At 48.1% G+C, this 21,258-nt stretch overlaps 1 protein-coding gene across 2 annotated transcripts; it reads right to left on the bottom strand.

Moving 5' to 3' along the window:
* Positions 1 to 2,258: 2,258 nt before the first annotated feature.
* Positions 2,259 to 13,070, bottom strand: SDR9C7 (short chain dehydrogenase/reductase family 9C member 7). 2 transcript variants are annotated; one of them, XM_036454548.2, is made up of 4 exons: positions 12,318 to 13,054; positions 8,210 to 8,468; positions 7,365 to 7,528; positions 2,259 to 3,137 (listed from the first exon to the last, which is right to left on the bottom strand). In XM_036454548.2, the coding sequence occupies exons 1-4, from the start codon at positions 12,802 to 12,804 to the stop codon at positions 2,920 to 2,922; spliced, it is 1,128 nt and encodes a 375-aa protein (XP_036310441.2). In that variant the 5' UTR covers positions 12,805 to 13,054; the 3' UTR covers positions 2,259 to 2,919. The 2 variants fall into 2 exon arrangements, with proteins under 2 accessions (XP_036310441.2, XP_036310443.2); XM_036454550.2 differs by lacking the exon at positions 2,259 to 3,137 and adding an exon at positions 4,949 to 6,664 and having other exon boundaries at positions 12,318 to 13,070.
* Between the last annotated feature and the right edge of the window lie 8,188 nt (positions 13,071 to 21,258).

The raw sequence follows: 21,258 nt of genomic DNA on the forward strand, positions 1-21,258 counted from the left end.
GGGTTAGGAAAATGAAAGTTGGAGAAAATGCAGGAAATACACTTGTTCTACTCTGTCAATATCTCACCCCAGGTAAAGAAGTACCAAACTGGCTCCCCACTTGAGTGTGGAAGGGGGAAATAGGAAACCAAGAAGCAATGAAAATATGTAAATTAATATCTCAAAGTATTAACTAGCATAATCTCCTAGTTTTAAATTTTTGTGTCCTCAACAAAGAAAGTTTATTTTTGATCTATATTCAACTCTTTGAATAGCCTAGAGTCTGAATTTTTAATTTCCTTCCTTCCTTCCTTCCTTCCTTCCTTCCTTCCTTCCTTCCTTCCTTCCTATTCCTCACCCAAGGATATTTTTCCATTGAAAAATATTTTTCCATCCTCTCTCTTTTAGAAAGAATAGAAGAGAGAGAAAGACAGAGGAAAACACACCGATTGATTGTCTCCTGCACATGCTCTGACCAGGCCCAAGCCTGGGAGAAGCCTGCAATCAAGGTACATACTCTTGACCTGAATCAAACCCAGGACCCTTTGGTCCGCAGGCCAGTGTTATATCCACTGAGCCAAACTGGCTCGGGCTGAGTTTTTAATTTTCCAAAGCAGTAGGCACTGTCACTGACTCCCCAATATTCCCATTCTGTTCCATGATTAATTTAAACAATTCAGGGCAACTTACCCCTTTGTCAGTGATTGGTTCAGTGATTGGTTCAGGGATGGGCAAAGCTAATTTGGGTTAAGGAGATTCAAGGAGAGTCTTGGTAAGGGCAATGGGAAAGAAACTCCCTTATTCTTTTTTTTTTTTTTTTAAATATATTTTATTGATTTTTTTTACAGAGAGGAAGGGAGAGAGATAGCTAGAAATGTCGATGAGAGAGAAACATCGATCAGCTGCCTCCTGCATACCCCCTACCGGGGATGTGCCGGCAACCAATGTACATGCCCTTGACGGGAATCGAACTCAGGACCCCTCAGTCCTCAGACCGATGCTCTACCGCTGAGCCAAACCGGTTTCGGCTGCCTTAGTCTTTAATGCCATGGAAAGACAGGCTCTTTCTTCTCCTTTAGTGGTGAATAAGGAGGCACAGAGTTCCCACTGCTTCTGGCAGTCACGCCACACCCACAAAGATAATTGGATTTAGGTTAAAGTCAAAACTGTGGATGGCAGAGCAATGAGACAGAAGAACCTGTATCTTGATGTTCGATTATGGGATCCTGCCCTAACGCTGTTTAAACCAGTGGTGAGTTGGCTTTTCAGTGACTTGCTGTCAATCCATCCTTCCTGATACAGAATTTGGTGCCAAGAATAAAAGTGATGCAGCCGAAACCGATTTGGCTCAGTGGTAGAGCGTCGGTCTGCGGACTGAAAGGTCCTGGGTTCGATTCCGGTCAAGGGCATGTACGTTGGCTGTGGGCACATCCCCACCCAGTATGTGCAGGAGGCGGCTGGTTGATGTTTCTCTCTCATCGACGTTTCTGGCTCTCTATCTCTCTCCCTTTCTCTTTGTAAAAAAAAATCAATAAAAATACATAAAAAAAAAAAAAGAATAAAAGTGATGCAAATAACAGACTCAGTGGGTTGACATGCCCATGTTCTAACCCCTGGGATCCATGAATGTTAACTTATTTAGAATATAAGTTATTTTCAAATGTTACTAAGTTTTATTATTTTCAAGTTCAGCTGATGTTGAAGAGACACAAAGACATTTTAATAAAAAATTTTCACATTTACCTTTATTACATGACTATTCCTCAAGATAAAAAAAAAAGTCTTTTTCAATAGAATGTCATATGGCTCAGAAATTTAAGGTATATTTTTAAAAAATCAGTTCCATGACTTATTTCACAATGTTACTAATTTCAGACATGTATTCTCCTATAACTGAAACCCTAGCCTGGGGATCTGAACACCTGTCTTGGTCACTGCGCTGTGGCGGGGGTGGGGGGGTGCGGGGGTGGGGGAGGGACTTTGAATGGGGCCCATCCTCCTCTGAACATTATGACTTCTCTGGGCTACCAACAGTTCCCGAGTGCCTAGGTGCCTCAGGACCTCAGGTTTGTATTACAAATGCAGATTTCTGGGCCCCATCCCAAGTCTACAGAATATTTTCTGACGTCGAGGCCTAGGAATATGTATTTTTAATTAACCAGGAGAGTTTGGGAACCACTGAATTAGGAGATTTTCTTATTTGTGTTTTCTTTTATCACCATTTGTCTCATCTTTGCTACTAGACACTGTGGTAGAAAGCAAAAACAAAACCACAAAACAAATCAAGACCATGATTTAATCATCGTATGACCTTCCAGCCCCTACACAATGCCTGGTTTGTAGTAGGCACTCAATAAATATTTGAAGAATTAATTAATGCTGATGAAATAAATAAATATTATCTCATGTGGATCCCAATCACCTATGGATAGAGGAGCTTAAAAGTCAGAAAAATATTATAAACTTTTGCCTGGTTAATCTTGTACTCCCTATGATTAACCTTGTCTGCCTTACTACATACTTTAAATAATGGGTTATGTGAAAGAGGTTAATGGTTGAGATTCTTCTGTTGGCTGGATTATGTCACAATATTTCCCAGTGGCAGTGACAACTGAGGGAGGTATGTGATGCAGCAGGAACTAGTTATCCTCCTTGATTTTTCCCGGTCCAGAAAAGGCTATATTCTGACCAGGTGACAGAGGTTCTTGGGACCATGCTGTGGGTCTTTGAACTTACAAAGGTGTCTCTGGTTTCTGTGTTGCTCAGTGAGTGGGAAAAGGGTTCCTCTTCTGTTAGAAATTACCCATAAATTCACCAGCAATGGGTGTCAGACAAACAAAGTACCCCCAGAATATCTGATGCCACCTCTTGTGACCCCTTAGTCCCTTCTCCCAGGCCCCTCCTCTGCACTCCAATGACCACTCCTTGGGCTTTCTCGGCTCAGACACTGTCTGCTGGCCTTGGAAGGTACCGGCTCAGGATGAAATCTGTCACAGGGGTGGGCAGCTTAGCCAAGGGGAGATAGAGGAGCTTGGCATCCAGGCCAGGGTTGTAGCGGATGCGGGGGCTCCGGGAAACGACGGCGTGCTCCATGCTGTTGACGACATCTCTGATTCTTGGCTCTGCCAGCATCATCATGTTTGATAGATTGTCAGAATCTGTTGGAGGGAGAGAGGGGGGAATAAAAGGCTTTATTGTTCTTCACTAAAAATAGTTCCTTCTGAATTTCATCCAAGCTCTCTTTCCATCACACCCTTTCAGGCAGAGGAACCACACCCTCCAGGTTAACCTTATACAAATACCCGGTAAATAATATAATTTCTCTTCTTGAATTCAAGAATTGTGTATTGTACTAATTCAATATGCTTCCAAGATATGGAAGCAACCAAGTGCCCATCAATGTACAAGTGGATAGAATATATACAATGGAGTATTACTTGGCCATAAAAAAGAATAAAATCTTACCATTTAGGACAACAGGAATGGATGTAGAGGGTATTATGTTAAGTGAAATAAGTCAGACAACTGAAACTGGTTTGGCTCAGTGGATAGAGCATCAGCCTGCAGACTGAAAGGTCCCAGGTTCAATTCTGGTCAAGGGCATGTACCTTGGTTGTGGGCACATCCTCAGTAGGGGGTGTGCAAGAGGCAGCTGATTGATGATTCTCTCTCATCGATATTTCTAACTATCCCTCTCTCTTCCTCTCTGTAAAAAAATCAATAAAATATATTTTAAAAAATAAGTCAGACAGAGAAAGACAAATACCATGTGATTTAATTTATACGTGGAATCTAAAGAATAAAATAAATGCACAAAGAAAATAGAAACAGAGTCATAGATACAAAGATCAGACTGTTGGTTGGCAGAGGGAGGCAGTGTGGAGAGTGAGATGAAAAAGGTGAAGGGATTAAGAATTACAAATTGGTAGTCACAAAATAGTCAAAAGGATATAAAGTACAGCATAGGGAATATAGTCAATAATATTGTAATAAGTATGTACAGTGCCAAGTAGTTACTTGAAATATAAGGGGGGGATCATTTTGAAGAGTATATGATTGACTAACCACTATATTGTACATGTGAAACTAATATAATATTTAATGTAAACTGTAATTGAAAAAAAGTGTATTGAATTCCTATTATTGTGTTAGACTAGCAACAGAAAAACTGTGCCACTTATTCACCGTGTGACCTTGAGCTTAAACTGTCATCATCTGTGAAATGGTAATAATAATACCTGTACTAGAGAATATGGTAATAGCAGGGTAGACAGTGGAAGATGACAGAATAGAAAACAAACGTATGTAAGTGCATAGAGAAATTGGAAGGAAGGAAGTAAAAATATTGTCTGGCTAGTGAAATTCCCAGTTACTGGAGTATTTTTCTCTCCTACTTACTCCCTAGAGTTCCTGAATTTTGTACAAAAGCATTCAGGAAAAAAATGTTGTTAGAAAATATTGTAGTAACATTGGTCTGGCCTTTGTAACTCATGCCTTTGTCATTCCTTCACTGGATTTCTGCAACAGCCTCCCAGCTGGCCTCATGTCTCCAACCTCAACCTTCCCACACGCAGATCTGATCAGGTCAGGTCAGAGCCATTTGAAAGGCTCTCCAATGCCTTCAGGATAAGAGTCTCTCTCCTTAGTGGAGCCATCAAAACCACCCATGGCCGAAACCGGGTTGGCTCAGTGGATAGAGCATCGACCTGCAGACTGAAAGGTCCCAAGTTCGATTCTGGTCAAGGGTATGCCCCTTGGTTTCAGGCACATCCCCAGTAGGGGGTGTGCAAGAGGCAGCTGATCGATGATTCTCTCTCATCGATGTTTCTAACTCTCTATCCCTCTCTCTTCCTCACTATAAAAATCAATAAAATATATTTAAAACAAAACAAAACAAAATCTCCCCTAATCTGACTCTAAATCTCTCCTACCCCCATCTTCCACCACAACCCCGTCTCACTTCCCCCAGTCCAACTCCCCTCAGTACTAACAATGACGGCTAATGTTTAATTCTCCAGACAATCCAGGAGAGAGGAATGATTGTATTTTATAATGAAGAAACTGAAGTTTAGACAGTTGTGTAACGTAGTTGGAAGGACAGCTGAACAATCTAACCTCTGAATCCATACCGTCTCCAGAGGAATGATAGCAGTTTTTTGACAAGTGGTTTTCAGAGGAAGTTTGTCTTTCTGCATATGCTTTTAAGGCCCGAAAAAGACCACGATTTCTGCCTGCGCTGAGGCAGAATAGAGCCCTGCTGCTTGATCTGCTCCCAGTCCCGGCCTCACAGGGTGCCTGGCATGGGGTGGGCTCTCAATCAAATGTGCAATAAGGGGACAAATGGTTCTTGTGGTTTTGGCAACTTGGCTCTTTACTCTGTTTGTGTATGCTGCTCAGGAGACCATGCCAGGCCGTTAGATACCTGCCATGCATTTGATTGAGTGGTTACACAGAACCCATTCAGACTTTCTGGGTATATTTAAAAAATGCATCACTTTGGATTTTGGACAATTACTAACTAAGACTCTCTCTTTGCCATACAGAACGTATAGCTTGTAGGTATCAGTGTAATGGAGCTGGTCGAGAAGGAGGCTATACACAGTCTAAGGGAGGGTAAAAACCACTTTTAAATCAAACTGTTCCTATCAGGGGTCAGGCAATCTAAACATCTTATATATAGGATGTCAACCCTCCCAAAATGTATACACACTTTAACAGCAGATAACTCAATTTTTAAAATGAAATGTATTTTAATAAATACTGCCTTTATAAGTATTCAATGTGTGTGTGTGTGTGTACATTTTTGGGGACACCCTATATATTAACTCATTGAATTCTCATAACTCATTACAGATGAGAAAACTGAGTAACTTGCCCAAGACAAATTTCCTCAGAGCTGAAATTTGCACTCAGGCAGCCCAGTTCCAGAGCCTTAGCTTAGCCACCATAGTAAATTGTCTTTCAGAGGTTGTCCACGGAAGGCAAGTAGAGAGAGGGGGAAGCCGGGCTAGGGGAATGCATAACTACACTGCTGAGGTCCAAAGGGAGTGGGAACGGGGCTGAGCCTGGCTGCTTCACTCGGGGCCCAAGAGAACCTCCTGAACCAGCCAAGCGCCAGCCCCACCTTCTTGGCTGGCAACTAGGTCACAGAGCAGTGCCTGCCAAGGAGGTGGCAGCTGCTTGTGCCAGAGCCAATTTCTGTTGGCAGGCCAGAGTCTGCCCCTCACAACGGCAGCTCCAGAGGTGGCTCCGAGGTGTTTGGAGCCCAAGGAATGGAGAGAAGTAGGAAGTCTTCTGGATCATCCTCTCCTGCAATCAAACCTCAGCTTTGAGATGAGATGACCTGAGAGAACATTGGGACTTCTCTCTCCTACCATGAGGTGCCCTAGAAGGTCGTTTGGTCAATTCCTCCTCCACTGCACCCCCAGGCCACCCCCTCCTCTTGAGCCCCAATGGCTGGAGCTCCATTCATTCCTCAATCTGGAAGAAATGCACAAAGTTTGGGGACGGTATAGAAAACAATGATAATGACCCTCCTCTACTCTCCTGAGGTTCACAGGAGACCCTTAGCTCAGAGAGGAAGAGAGCTGCCTTAAATACTCGTGTGCTCCTTTTCCTCTGTATTCATGTCACAGGCATTTAGTGTGTGCGGGACATTTCACAGATATTCATCCTCATAGCAGCCCTGTGAGGCAGGCCTATCATTAGCTCCATTTTATGAATGAGAAAACTGCGGCATAGCATGGCTAGGTATTATGCCCAAAGTCTCCTAGCTGGCAAGGGCTAGAGGCAGGATTCAGATCCAGGCAATCTGGCTCAAGCAGCTGTGCTCTTAATAACTTTTCTACTTATGTCAGTGCATCTTCAGCTGATTTGATAGCTTAATGGCTTTTGGAGTTGGGTGGGCAGGTGCCAGGAGTGGGCAGCATCCTTGGACAGCTTAGCCACAATACTAAACTGTCTTTCAGAGGTTGTTCATGGAAGCCGTCCTCATGCTCCCATCTCCCCAACAGCTATAGTTCTGTCACTCCCAGCAGTTGCCCACTTGCTCTCTGTTCTCAAAATCCCAGCCCTTCACCCCTCTGAGCCTCCATCCCATCATCTGGGAAAATGAAAGTGACTCCCAAGATCACATGTGTCAAACACAAGGCCCGCGGGCCAAATCCGTCACGCCAGGCCTTGCAATGTGGCCCGCACCGCGCTGTCATCACTGCACTCCGCTGCGTTTCCATCACAATGACAGTTTATGACTGTTCAGTAAACCATTCGGCCCGCGATTTAGGCTGGATTTTAGATTTTGGCCCCTTCTCTGATTGAGTTCGACACCCCTACCCAAGATCTCCCTGTCCCTCTCAGAGACCCCTCTCCCCGTGAGGGAAACTCACAGATTTGGAAGTACTCCTCTCCGTAGCTATCCCGGGTCTCCTGAGGCAGCCGATCCCACAGCTTCTGCAAGTGCAGCTTCATGTTTTGCTGGCCCAGAATGGATGTCCGATAGTTCCCCGGCTCAATGATGCTGACTTTCACCCCAAAGTAGTAGAGCTCACGCCTGGGGAAGAAGAGTTGGATTCAGCCTGAGACCCCAAGATAACACAAGGTCATCAGAGAAAGTCACTTCTGACACCTCTATAGGTGCTGATCTCCCCCAGGAGACTGGAGGTGTCCTCCCTATCTTGCACCAGGCCAGGTTTTGCTTTCATGCAAGTAAGCCCTGTTATAGGGCCTCAGTCCTTTTCCAAGCTTGGTCTCTGGGCAATTCACATTAGGTAAATCCAGCAGGAGGAAGTTAACAAAGAATCTAGACTAAAGCCTGACCTCCCACCAGGTCCCTCCCACTCAGCCCCACACCCAACATTCAACATGGCAAAGGGAATGAGAGGTCAATGCAAAGCTTGCATTCTCCTCTGAGGGTCTCCCATGAGCATATCTGTTCCCAGGCCTCTCTGTCTGTTTGAGTGACAATCCTGCTTGCTCCCACAGGCCCAAACACGGTTTCACTTATTCTGGAACAGCTCAAAAGGGAAGGCACCACTCCACTTTTTCTCCTCATCCTTTATTCTTTTGGTCCTTGGGGAAGGCCTCCCGAGGGCTAGCCTTCTTCCTACTATTACTTTATTTTCCTCTCTTCAGAGCTCCCCTGCCCACATGCTGCTGTTCTCCCCAACCCAGCCCTCTCTTCTTGAGGTGAAACCCCAGGACTCCCACCCAGAGCGGTTTGGTACCCAGTCACCTGATGCTGTCAGAGAAGGCCTCAACACCAAACTTGGAGACACAGTAGCCACCGCCAATAACAGCTATACGACCACCAGAGCTGGACATGTTGACAACCCTGCCCCGGGCCTTCTTGACCATGGGCAGCATGTGGAGGGTCACGTCAATCAGTCCCACCAGGTTCACATTGATCACCTTCACAAAGTCCTTTTTCGTCAGCCATTCATTGGGGCCACTGGGCAGGCCCACACCAGCATTGTTCACCAGGGCCCAGAGGCCTAGGGGCAAGACAGGGAGAGAGAGAACCACACAGAAATCAGCAGTGTCTCTGGGAAAGTACCACGGTCTACCACCCAGCAGCTCAGGGAGTTGAGGATGGTTGAGCAGGAGCACAAAGCACAAGGCAGCCAGGCTAAGGCCTGGGGTGAGGAGTTAGGACAACCCAAAAAGATGTGCTTTTACTAATTAGTTTTCCCTAAAGGGGCATTTTTTTCTGATTCACATAGTCTGCCAGCTAGTTGGACCCTGTACCAGCTAACAATCCAGGCTTTAGCTAATGGCATCTAAGCCATTAGCTCTGGGAAAAGGGACATTATTTTCATACCAACGAGTAAATGTTTTAATTCTTTCCCCCATTATGCTCCCCCCCGCCGTGTTCCCCTGATTATAAGAAACCAACTCTATTACACACATTACCAAAATTACTTCATTCATTCATCCAATCACACATTCATTTATTAATTCATGCACCTATTCTGTCAGTTACAGAGGAAGGTGCTAAAGACAAAGTGAACAAGACAGGGACTTATCCCCGAAAGAGCTCACAAACCAGAGAAGAAATAAATAACAGCTATACACAAATATATGAAGCATTTAAATAATGATGGGAAAAGTATGAAAAGGGCTCTCTGAGATCATTAAATTGAGTTGGTATATATGGAGAGAAATAATGCTAAGTATTGTCTTTCATCTCTGCAGGGACCCAGGCTTGAAGAGCTCAAGTTCAAGTTCTGGTTCTACCTCCAGCCTTGGACAAGTCACTTGCTCTCTCTGGACCTCAGATTTTGTGTTGACTGAGCTAGATTAGTTGTTTCCATCCTGTGGTTTGCAATCCCGGAGTTTCCCAGGCTAAACCTCAGGACCTACTAAGGGAAGGAGATATAGGAGAAACTCAACTTCCATTTGTTTTACATATTGAACTACCAAGTAAAATTCTACTTGGAGGAGGGTGTTTGGTGCTAAGAACATGTTGGAAAAACCTCTAAATGATCCCTAAGGAGGACTTCCAGGCTTTTCATTCAGGGATTCCATGAGCCCCTGGCTCCTTCCCTTCCCCATCTCCATATCACCACCCACTTCCCTGGCTCCTTCCCTTCTCCATCTCCATATCACCACCCACTTCCCTGGCTCCTTCCCTTCCCCAGCTCCATATCACCACCCACTTCCCTGGCTCCTTCCCTTCCCCATCTCCATATCACCACCCACTTCCCTGGCTCCTTCCCTTCCCCATCTCCATAGCACCACCCACTTCCCTGGCTCCTTCCCTTCCCCATCTCCATAGCACCACCCACTTCCCTGGCTCCTTCCCTTCCCCATCTCCATAGCACCACCCACTTCCCTGGCTCCTTCCCTTCCCCATCTCCATATCACCACCCACTTCCCTGGCTCCTTCCCTTCCCCATCTCCATAGCACCACCCACTTCCCTGGCTCCTTCCCTTCCCCATCTCCATAGCACCACCCACTTCCCTGGCTCCTTCCCTTCCCCATCTCCATATCACCACCCACTTCCCTGGCTCCTTCCCTTCCCCATCTCCATATCACCACCCACGTCCCTGGCTCCTTCCCTTCCCCATCTCCATATCACCACCCCTCCTTGGTTTCTGCAGCCTCAAGTACAACTCTGGGCACCCTTTCCACTTTTTCCTGAGGGCAGGTCTGAATGTGAACACCACTGGTGGGCCACCCCTTCCCCTGCTCCTGGGCTCCATACAAAAGCCTCACTCTATCTTCCTGACCTCCTCTAACTAGAGAGGCCCCCGGAGACCAACTGAGCCAGACTCGGAACCTTCTCAAAGGGGACTCTCTTGTTTTCAAAGGAGGAAATGTGGCTCCCGAGACCCAAAGACTATAAAACCCAAGTGGTCTCTGCCTGTGGAGAAAAAAATTCACACTCACCACTACCTCTAATCATCCCTGGCAAACAACTCAGCCTGCTGGGGAATCAGGACTATATATATATATTATATATATATATATATATATATATATATATATATATATATATATATATTAAGGTGACCAGACGTCCTGCTTTTGGTGGGACAGTCCCGATTTTTAACAATTTGTCCCGAGTCCCTTGGCATTTTAAAAAAGTCCTGATTTTTGGAAAGATATATATATATATATATATATATATATATATATATATATATATATATATATATATATATTTTTTTTTTTCCTCCCCCTGCAAAGAGCAACTAGAGAACTGTCAGAGCAGTGAGAATAGCTTCAGGGTCAACCTGTCATGTCCACAGACTCTCAGGGAAAATAAGAAAGTATGCCAGAATCCCCTCCCTCCCATTTCCCAATGCTCCTTAGACCAAGGATGTTGTTCCCCAAAGATGTGCCCATATTAATCCCTGGAACCTGTGACTATGGTAAGTTACACAGGAAAGAGGATTAAGGTAGCAGATGAAATTCAAATTGCTAATCCACTGACCTTAAAATGGGAAGATTTTCCTGAATTAGCCAGGTGAGCCCAATATAATCACAAGGCCCTCCTAAGTGGGAGAGGGAGGCAGAAGACAGAACCAGAGACATAGCCGTGTGAAAAGGAGCCGACCTGACCTCCCTGGCTTTGCAGATAGAAGAGTCGGGAGCCAAGGAATGCCCGCCGCCTCTGGAGGCAGGAAAAGGCAATGAGACGGACTCTCCCCGGAGCCTCCTGAAGGGTCACAGCTCTGCTGACACCTTGATGTTAGCCCAGTGAGACCCATTTTGGACTTCTGATCTCCAGAACTACAAGATAATAAATTTTCTGCTGTTTTAAGGAACTACATTTATGCTCGTTGATTACATCAGCAACAGTAAATTAATATACCCAGTGAATCATTAACACAAGTGACCCAGGTTGAGGCAGCCAGTTGAAAAAAAAAAAAAAAAAAAGACTCACTCTTGCTGAGTTATTTATTACTTAGTTCATCCAACAAATATTTGGCACCTTACTAGATGCCAGACACTATTCTAAGTACTAGGGATATATAGTAAATAAAAGAGACAAAAAGCCATGCCCACCCTCTTCCCTCTGAAGCTTTATCTCAGCAGGGGAAAAAGACAATTAAACAAACAAACAAACAAACAAACAATGGCTAATGGATACAGGTAAGTGCTAAGGAGGAAAATAAAATTATTGCATGGCTCCTCCTGGGTCCCAAGGCTCTCTTGCCCCCACCTGTGTGGACCTCTGACTAGTTCCCTTAGGGTCAGGACTACACCCCTAGGCTGCTGCTTCTACAAAGAGCCAGCCTGTTCCTTCTGTCACACCCTTCGTGCAGGAAGCGCCCTGGGCCGGTGCTTAGCAATCCTGGTCCAGCACCAGCCCCAGCCCACAGCCTCCTTTCCCAATAGGATGAGCCACTCTGATGTCAGCACTTACTCTGAGTTCATCCCAATTCCACCGTGATGTGAGGATCCAGCCTGACAGTCCAGGAGAGCAAACACCTCCACTCCAGGAATCTGACCTCACATTCCCGTCTGCCTTCCCCCAGCCTGAGCCTGACAAGAGCTGATGGTCAGGACTACGAGAGAAGAAGAAAGGCCCAGAGAAGAAACTCCATCTTTAGAGTCTGGACATACAGAACACACCTTTTCTTCCTACCTCCTATGACAACCTCCCTCCAGCCCTCCAAGTATCTGGGGAGAAACTTCCTGGGGAAATCAGCCCTTCGTGTGGACAGATCAAACCATGCAACAGTTTCCAGTCCCACTCGGCCAGAGCCTCAGCCCCTTTCTCTCCATCAGCTCTCCCACCCCATCTGAACAACAGGGTTAACGGTCAGATGCCCGTAGGAGAAAGAGAGAGAAAGGATAAGCTGAGAAAGCTAAAGAATACAATTCGCCCCACCTTGCTCGCCCACTTGGTCCCTCACCCACTGGGCCGCCTCCTGAACACTCTCACTCTTGGTGACATCCAAGAGGATGGTCTGCAGCCGGTAGGAGGTGTCTTGTCGAAGCTTCTGGGCTCCCTCCTCAGTGAGACATGCAGCCAGCACCCGCATGCCTCGATCAACCAACTGCTTGGCCAGTTGGTTCCCGAAGCCCGAGTCACAGCCTGTGATGAAGACATACTTGTCTGAGAGGTTGCGGACAAGGTTGCAGTTCTTGAACCAGCGGTACATAAAGGAGAGGTCCGTGAGAGCCGCCATGGGGCAAGGAGGAGGTGATGGCCAAGAAGGATCCGGCCCAGGAGGCGGCAGGAGAGGCTGCTCCTCTGACCCCGAGCTGGCAGTCTGCGGAGCCTGCGGAGCAGAGCTCTCCTCCCTTCCACGCCTGGCAACACACACGGCCTCTGAGGGAGCCACTCTATAATTTTTATAGGTGGATGGATGCATCACCACACCAATTAGCCTGGATGCAAGAAATTCAAGTCTAACCTGAAGCCCTGTCACGACAGATAGCCCTGGTGGCTGCCCTTCTCTCTCCCCGAGCCCTGATGGGTGAAGGTGCCAAGGATGGGAAGACCTCAGTGTTGATGTTGAGGCGGAGAGGTGGCTCCCCTGGGTGGTCTGAGCAGGATAAATGAGAAAGGAGGACTTGGCCCAGAAAGCGTCCTTGGAAATCCCCCACTTCTGGTCTAGGGATCAAAATCATTTGTTAGGAGGATAGGCATGTAAATAAACTTAATTTCTATTTTTAGAGGAAAAAACTAAGACAGATTCATTAATGTAAAACAAACAAAATTGGTTTTGTGCCTTCCAAACCCGAAGAGGAATTGATTCCAGGTTATTAGCTCTTTGGAATTCTCTGCCCGTAGGTGAGTCTCCATTATGAGAGATGATGAAAAAAAAGGTTCTCTCAGGATAGATATGCCTTCTGAAGCCAGAGGCAGCATGCCCCTCCTGGAAAGAGGGCTGGAAGCTCCAACTCCTAGAAAGCAGAAAGATTGGGAGCCTCAGGATCTGGGTTCTTGGGAAGTAGTACTCAAGTTGCCAGTGAAGAACCGCACTGCACTCCAAGCAGGCTTAGCTCTAATCGTCAGGCAAATGAAGAGAATCAAGGACTGAGGACACAGGGCCCGCACAGGATATTTTGTTGTTAATCCTCACCTGAGGATATTTTTCTATTGACTTTTAGAGAGAGTGGAAGGGAGGGGGAGAGACAGAGAGAAAACACGTGAGAGAGACACATCAATTGAGGGCTGGGGATCGAGGGCTGGGGATCGAGCCTGCAATTAAGATACGTGCCCTTGACTGGAATCAAACCTGGGACCCTTCAATATGAAGGCCGATGCTCTATCCACTGAGCTAAACCAACTAGGGCCCCACTGGGCATTTTTCTTCTACCCCCAGGACCAGACACACACAAGGTGATCGATCTGGTATCCTGGGGATCCTGGCAGGTGGGGTGGTGATGGTAGGGGGAAAGGGATTATGAAGTCAATTGGCACAGTGCTAGTTGGATGTACAGAGGGAAGGGAGGCCAGGAATTGAAGTAATTTTAAGGTATGGGGCTGATAACAGGTAGGATCATAGGTGGTAAGAGTGATGAGGAGCGACTAGTTGGGCGTAGGGAAGGAAGGCCAGAGAAGAGAGAGAGTTCCGATATGAATATCAATGAGATGAGGTCTAGCCAGATGATGAGGATTGGTCCTGAGTTCCCTGAGCAGCTGCAGAAAGGCTCTGGGGCTGAGTCCGTGGCACTAATAGGAAATGACATCTGGGAAAAGCAGAGGACTGGGGCCAGATGCTTGGAAAATTCTCAGGGTCAGGACTTGGGAAGGAGGGTGAGATTCTAAGCAATAGGGCAAAGAAGTCATAGAAAGGTTGGAGGGAAGCTGGTAAAGATAAGGAAGTAAGGTGATGAGACAGAGGTGTGAGTAGTGAGTGGTCACACCCAGGATTACATCAGACGCAGAGACAGAATGATGCCAGAGTTTACAGTGCTAGAGTCTTTGGCTAAACCTCTAGGGTCACCAGCTCATTCCCAGAGACACAGGGCCAACTGCCCATACCTTCCCTGTCTAGAGGGTCTGACACAAAGATCACTAGAGTGAAGGGTCAAGGATGCATCTCTGTGCTCCACGATCGACCAAGGTAGGTCAGCTCCCGAATCAGATAAAGCAGGTGGAAAAGGCCAATGAGCTTGGCCACTCTATACCACGGGTGAGGGGAGGAGGGTCAGCTCATGGGCCTATCTTTGGGGAACAAACCCAAGGCCTGTATAGGAAGTGATAGAAGCAAACCTCACCTCCTTCATAAGCACTCGAAGGCATAACACCTCCTACACTGGATCTAGGAGGCATTTCCCAACTCTGCTTCCTGGGTGAGTGAACAGGGAAGTCTTGATTGGGAGATGTCAGATAATGTCACTTGAGGGCTGAGCAGGCTCAGGAGTATCCCAGCTCTTGAGAAGACAGGTGAGACCCAGGGGTTGGCTTGAATCTTGAGACTGCCCCAGCACAGGCCAGCACCTGACTCACCACTTCATGGGTCTCTCTGTTGACTGCTGGCTAAGACAGTGCTCTCCTGGGCTCAAACTCCTAACATCACAAAATCCAGGCCATGGATGGATGCTTGGAGTGCTGCAGGACCACACAGTAGGCTCTTTTCTTAGAGTTGGGAAGGCCTCCCGCTCTCAGCAGGACTTCCTGCTAAGTTGGCACCTGCAGCTGATGGGTCAGCCTGGTGGTTGCCCTCCATACCTCTCCCTCTGACCACAGGTATCTTCAGTGGAGAGGGACCTTACCTTCACCAGGCCATTTCCATCCTGTGGGAGGGGGAGACTGGCCAAGGCCAAGGCACACTCTGAGGAGATAAACAGGCAGAGAAGATGGGGCTGAGCCCCTTTCCAGTGTTCATTCCTTCCCAAAAGAGTGAGTTCAGGGCCATGAGGCTCAGAACCTTGAGAAGCTGCTTAAGGAACAAGGCACGTATTGTGTGCTTTTGGATCCCTGTTCCTCAGCCTCAAAACAGTTCTTTTCTCCTAATTTCCTCTGAGTCCTAGGGGAAGCCTGAGGCAGAGGTAAGGTGGAGGGTAAGCCACACGATCCTAGAGACTGGAGTGCTCACTCTCTCCACCCTATTTTCTTCCCCATAAAGCATCAACCCTCACATCGCACCCCAACTAGATCCTCCACATACCCCAGTCTTGGTTTCACAGGGCATTGGCAGGATTTGGGGAGCTCCAGTGGATCATAGCACCCACCAGGAAGTAAAGCACATAATTCATGGAGAGGAAGGTGAGCTTGATCTCCCAGCCAGGTGCACTTCATGCAGTTCTCACCAACGATAAATTCAACTTGCATTTTTTTCAAAATATTTTTATTTATTTATTTATTTATTTTTAAATCAATCTTTATTGTTCAAATTGTTACAAAGGTTCCTCATTTCTTCCCCCCTCCACCAGGTTCCCATCCCACAATCTGCCCCCTCCCCATCCCCCATTGTCCTCATCCATAGGTGCAGTTTATGTTCAGTCTCTTCCTCCCTTCCTTTCCGTGATAGTAAATCCCTTTTTCAGATAGTAAATCAGTTACTTAGCATTTTCTCATATCAATAATACCACCACATGCCCAATGATACATTTCACACAAAAGACATTTCCAAATAGGTCAAACAGCCTCATCCAGGCCCCACCCAAGGCACTCACAGATCAACACCCCAGCCCTATACTAACTCAACACATCCAGATCTAAGCCTTCATCACTTGATTCAGCAGACCCTCAAGTTCCCACAAAAGTTTCCAGCCATGTCTGAGAGGCAGCTGTGGGGCAGGGGCAGGTGAAGAGCGAGCTGTTCCAGGCCTGGCTGTTCTGGGCCTGGCCTCTGTTGCTCTGGTTCGTTCCACAACCAGCTGCTCCGGGTCTGGTCACCGCCGCTCCCGACCTAGTTGCTCTGGACCTGGCTGCTGCTGCTCCGGGCCTGGCCACACCTGACCCGGCTGCTCCGGGCCTGGACGCACCAGACCCGGCTGCTCCGGGCCTGGCCGCTCCCAGCCTGGTAGCCGCTGCACCGGGCCTGGCCGCACAAGACCCGGCTGCTCCGGGCCTGGCCGCTCCCAGCCTGGCAGCCGCTGCTCTGGGCCTGGCCGCTCCCAGCCTGGCAGCCGCTGCTCTGGGCCTGGCCACACCAGACCCGGCTGCTCCGGGCCTGGCCGCTCCCAGCCTGGCAGCCGCTGCTCCAGGCCTGGCCGCACCAGACCCGGCTGCTCTGGGCCCGGCTGCCCCGGGCCCGGCCGCTCCGAGTCTGGCCGCTCCCAGCCTGGATGCTTCGGGCTTGGCTACTGCTCTTCTGGACCTGGCTGCTCCCAACCCGGCTGCTCTGGGCCCGGCTTCTTCGGGCCCGGCCACTCCGGGTCTGGGTGTTCCTGGACTGGCCTCCCTGGGCTTGGCTGCCTCTGCCTCAGGCCTGGCTGCCACTGCCCCAGGTCTGGCTGCTCCAGTGCTGGCTGTTGTTGCTCTGGTTCTGGCTGCTGCTGCTCTGGGGCCTGGCTGTTGCTGCTCTGGGCCCGGTTGCCATTGCTTTGTGCCTGGGCACTCTAGGCCTGGCCGCCGCTGTTCCAACATTCTGTCCTTTTTTTTTTTTTTTTTTTTTTTTAAATGCATTTATGTTGCAATGTTGGCTGGTGAGTTGAGTTCTGACTTAGTCTTTGAATTCTCAAGATCTTCTTTGTATTCTTTCTTAAGTAATTTTACTATCTTTTGCTCTCACTTGATGTCTTCACATTGAGAACTTTGGTTTCTTCCTCCTGTCCTGGGAGCTCAGCAGGTTGGCCTGTGGCACCCCTTTGTTCTCCGCGGGCTCCTGCTCTGCTCCAGCCTGTTGCCGGGGTTGGCGCCGCCCAGGAAGCAGCCCCCGGCCTTGGCTCCGTTGCCTGTGCTCAGAGGTTGATGGCTCAGGGGCACCCCCCCCCTGGGAGCCCCGTCGCCCGGCTCCCTTCTGGCGCCCGGCTGGCTGGTGTCTGGCAGGGGCTCCTGCTCCCTGTCGCATTCCTCCAGTCTGGAGCTTTTTTTCCCCTCCTTCCCGTTAGGGGAGTCCAGGAGCAGAGTCAACAGACTGTCCTCTGCGCGCAGTGCGCGAGACTCCGGGGGCTCCGCTTTTCGCCACTCCCCTGAGATTCCGCCTCACAGCCCCGTCTCCCCCTGCCCGAGCCTGGGTCCCCAGGGTCTGGTCCAGGACTGGGGTTCAGAGCAGTCCGGACTGAGGCTCAGCGCCGCCGGAGGCTTTGTTTCTTCCTGCTAGGGTAATCCAGCATCAGAGTCAACATTCAGTCCTCTGCGCACAATGTGCTCGTGACTCCGGGGGCCCTGCTTTTCACTGCTCGCTTGGGATTCCGCCTCACAGCCCCGTCTCCCCCTGCCGGAGCCTGGGTCCCCAGGGTCTGGCTCATAACTGGGGGTCAGCGCCGCCGATTCCGGGGTTTAGCCCAGGCTGGGGGTTTTATTTCCTTCCTGCTAGGGAATACCAGGCAGCACCCAGCCCTCTCCTCCTCTCTGGCTGCGACCTCTCCGCGCGCGCAGCATGTCTCCGTACCTTAGGCTTTTTTTCAGCTCCTCTGATTTTCCTTCTGGTTTTCTCTTTCCTTCTTGTTGTAGAATTTTCAGTCAGTCGACTACCTGTAGCTCTGGGCGATGTCCACTCTACATTTTAGTTGTATTCCATTGAAATTGTTGTGTGCTGCTGTGGTTAGGTGTCTACCCGAGCAGCCATCTTCTTTATTTATTTTGATGTCTGTTCAAAATGAGAAAGGATCCTCACATACTTTTCCACCCTTCCACTCCAATTATTGGCTCTAGTTTGGGAAGTTTCAAAGAACTCCCTCTCTGGCTTCAGATTGCTCTTCAACATGACATGGTGGTCTCCAGCTCTAACAAACCTAAACCTTCTCTTTAAGTTACTAGTTGACCACACAGAATCATGGGTATAAAGCTAAATGTTCCACTGAGTGGGAGAGTCAACCAGGAGGATGAACCTGAGACTGTCCGAGGCTTTAATGATGAAATCAGGCTCCAGAAAATGGTTTGCTCCTCTCCCCGTGGTCCACAGCTCACTCACTAGATGCCAGGTGTTTCTCTCCATAGATCTCCTTAACCTTTGAACTGGCCCAATCCCATGCCTCCTTGAAGGCGTAAGAAAACATTTCAGGGTTGCTCATTGGTCTCAAAGGAATGGGGCTTCAAGATAGCAACCTTCACCCCCAAATGGGAGAGCATCCCCTTATAGGGCACACTGGTAGAGGGGCAAAGACTTCAAAGATCTTGAGAGAGACAACAAACAACACAGTCCCACAGCAGACTGGGGTGAATAAGCTTGAAAGCTGGGAGTGTTGTGAAGTGTAGCAGCCAATGGGACAACAAATATGAAGATAAAATAGGCTCCGTGTAGAGTTGAAATATTTACCCATATATATTTACATACACAAATTTATTAGCTTTAAATCCTGCCTATTCTAGCCCTAGCTGGTTTGGCTCAGTGAGTAGAGCATCAGCCTGTGGACTGAAGGGTTCCAGGTTTCATTCAAGTCAAGGGCACATGCCTGGTTTGTGGGCTCGATCCCCAGCAGGGGGGCATGCAGGAGGCAGCCAGTCAATTATTCTCTTTCATCATTGATGTCTCTCTCTCTCTCTCTCTCTCTCTCTCTCTCTCTCTCTCTCTCTCTTTCTCTCTCTTCACCTCTAAAAATCAATAAAAAATATTTTAAAAAATAATAAATAAATCCTACCTATTCTGTTGAGAAGCATTGCTTAAACACTCTCTTCTCCTCTTTCTCCTTAAATTCTATCAATCTCTTCCATACTCCTCAGTCATCTCCTGCTCTTGTCAACTCCCGGCAATCCATCCTCTAAGGTGCATCTCTCTCTGCCTGTGGTCTCAGCTTCCCCACATTCAGAGCCATCCTCTGTCCTCCAGCCAGTGGGTTCTCTAGAGGCTGATCTGACAAAGTAGATCCCCTGATTTAATATTTTCCATGGGGTTGCGCTGCCACCAACGGCATGAAGGTCCATGGCCTATGCAGGGCCACACCCTCGGGAGCCCATCTTTCCAGCATCCTTCCTGCCAGGCCAGGCCTAGATGTTTATCCCTGGTGGACCCACAACAGAGGCAGGCAATCATTACTCACCTTACTTCCCTCAGTCAGGAAGCCTTCACTCTCCTTTGCCTGGTTGCAAAGTTCAGTTCTTCACTCCTCAGCTCAGACCCTTCTCCATGACCCTCCCCCATTCCATTGGCTACCACGCCACCATGGCTACCATGGTCTCAACCATCACAAGTGATGGCCATACCATTTCTGTGTCTCTTGTCCCTTTCTCAGCTGTCAGAGATTCTAGGCCAGGGACAAACCTTGTTATCCTCAGACATTAATTGAGCCCTTACAGATGTGCCCAGAAGTATCTGTAGAGTTGAGTCAAATGCTCTACCCCAGCTCAAAGACTCCCTGAACTGACTATCCTAGGGGTTAAGGACATGGACTCTGCAGCCAAGTTATTCAGGTTCTAATTCTGCCTTAGCCACTTTCTAACTCTGAGTCTTCCTCAGGGACAGAGTTATGTTAAACCAAATTTTATAGACCTGGGGCCCATCCTGATCCCCAAAAGATAAAAAAGTGCTTCCTAAGGAATGTGTGACACAAAGCAAGAGAGAGGAATCTGGAAGGAAAAGCCTCTGAAGCTGTGTGAATGAACTCCCTGGAAAAGTCCTCCCCAGAAGCACAGAAGCAGGAGGACTGAGAGAGGGCCCCTGTCCCAGGCCAAACCCTGAAGAAGTCAGAAAAGACCTCAACACTGTATTGGAGATGCAGTCCCCCCACCATACACGGACACACCCAAGATGCTGGAGACATTGACTACACTGTCCCGTGCCTATGTCACCAGGGGCAGCAGACTCAGGGTCGCCTGGATCTCCCCCAACAGGTTCACACTGAGCATTGTTATGAAGTCTTGTTTGGTCAGCCATTCACTGGGTGCCGTGGGTACAGATATGCCAATTATTCACCAGGCCCCAGAGTCCTGGGCCCAGTGGGAGTAAGAGAGCAACACTGTGCTGTGACCCTGTAGGGACAACACATATGTGGCTCCAGTTAAGTTTATTTTGTTAAGTCAACAATAGTGTGATGCATGCTATAAGGAAAAAGAGTGTAGGAGAGGAAACAGGAACATGGTGGTTACAGGGAGTCAGAGTTTGCAAACGTGTAGCTACTAAATGGCAGGGATGGTCCTTCTCATTTTTCTGCTCCTCAGCGCCTAGTACACAATAGGCAATAAGCCCATCTTTGTTAAGTGCTTGGACAGAGTTTGAGATGAAGTAGTATTCAACACTATCTTATAGGTCTCATATATAATAGACAAGTAGACAGAAATGAGTAAGAGACAGTAATGAAGGGAAAACTAGAGAAGAGAAAGGGAATCATGGTGGGGGGAGGTGGAGGCAGGGAATGAGAAAAAGAAAAACCATGAATAATTACTTTCCACACCCTGGTTAGGAAAGATACACTTGAAATTTCAGGACTAGGGTTAAATAGAGACAGGCCTGCATTGTATACAAAGAGACTAGCTTTGAAACAACCTGCATCAATCCCAAGGCAATATCTGCTCAGGAAGTCAAGGCCACCTTCTATGCCAGGAAATTCCAAGGTTCACCCTGGAGTGAATGCTCAGGGCAGGCTTTGGGAAAAGATGAGGATGCTCTTGCCACAACTAGTGTTGACTGCACCCTTGGCTCCAGGGAGTGTCACTGTTTCCTCTCACCCTTCCAAAGGCCATTATTGCCCCATCCTCCCAAGCCCCAAGCCCACTCAGCTTGCAGGAAACTTCTCTGAAAGAGACGGGGCAGACACTGCAAGGATTGTAA

This window comes from Pipistrellus kuhlii, unplaced genomic scaffold, assembly GCF_014108245.1.
Source record: "Pipistrellus kuhlii isolate mPipKuh1 unplaced genomic scaffold, mPipKuh1.p scaffold_m20_p_3, whole genome shotgun sequence".
Classification (NCBI taxonomy): Eukaryota; Metazoa; Chordata; class Mammalia; order Chiroptera; family Vespertilionidae; genus Pipistrellus; species Pipistrellus kuhlii.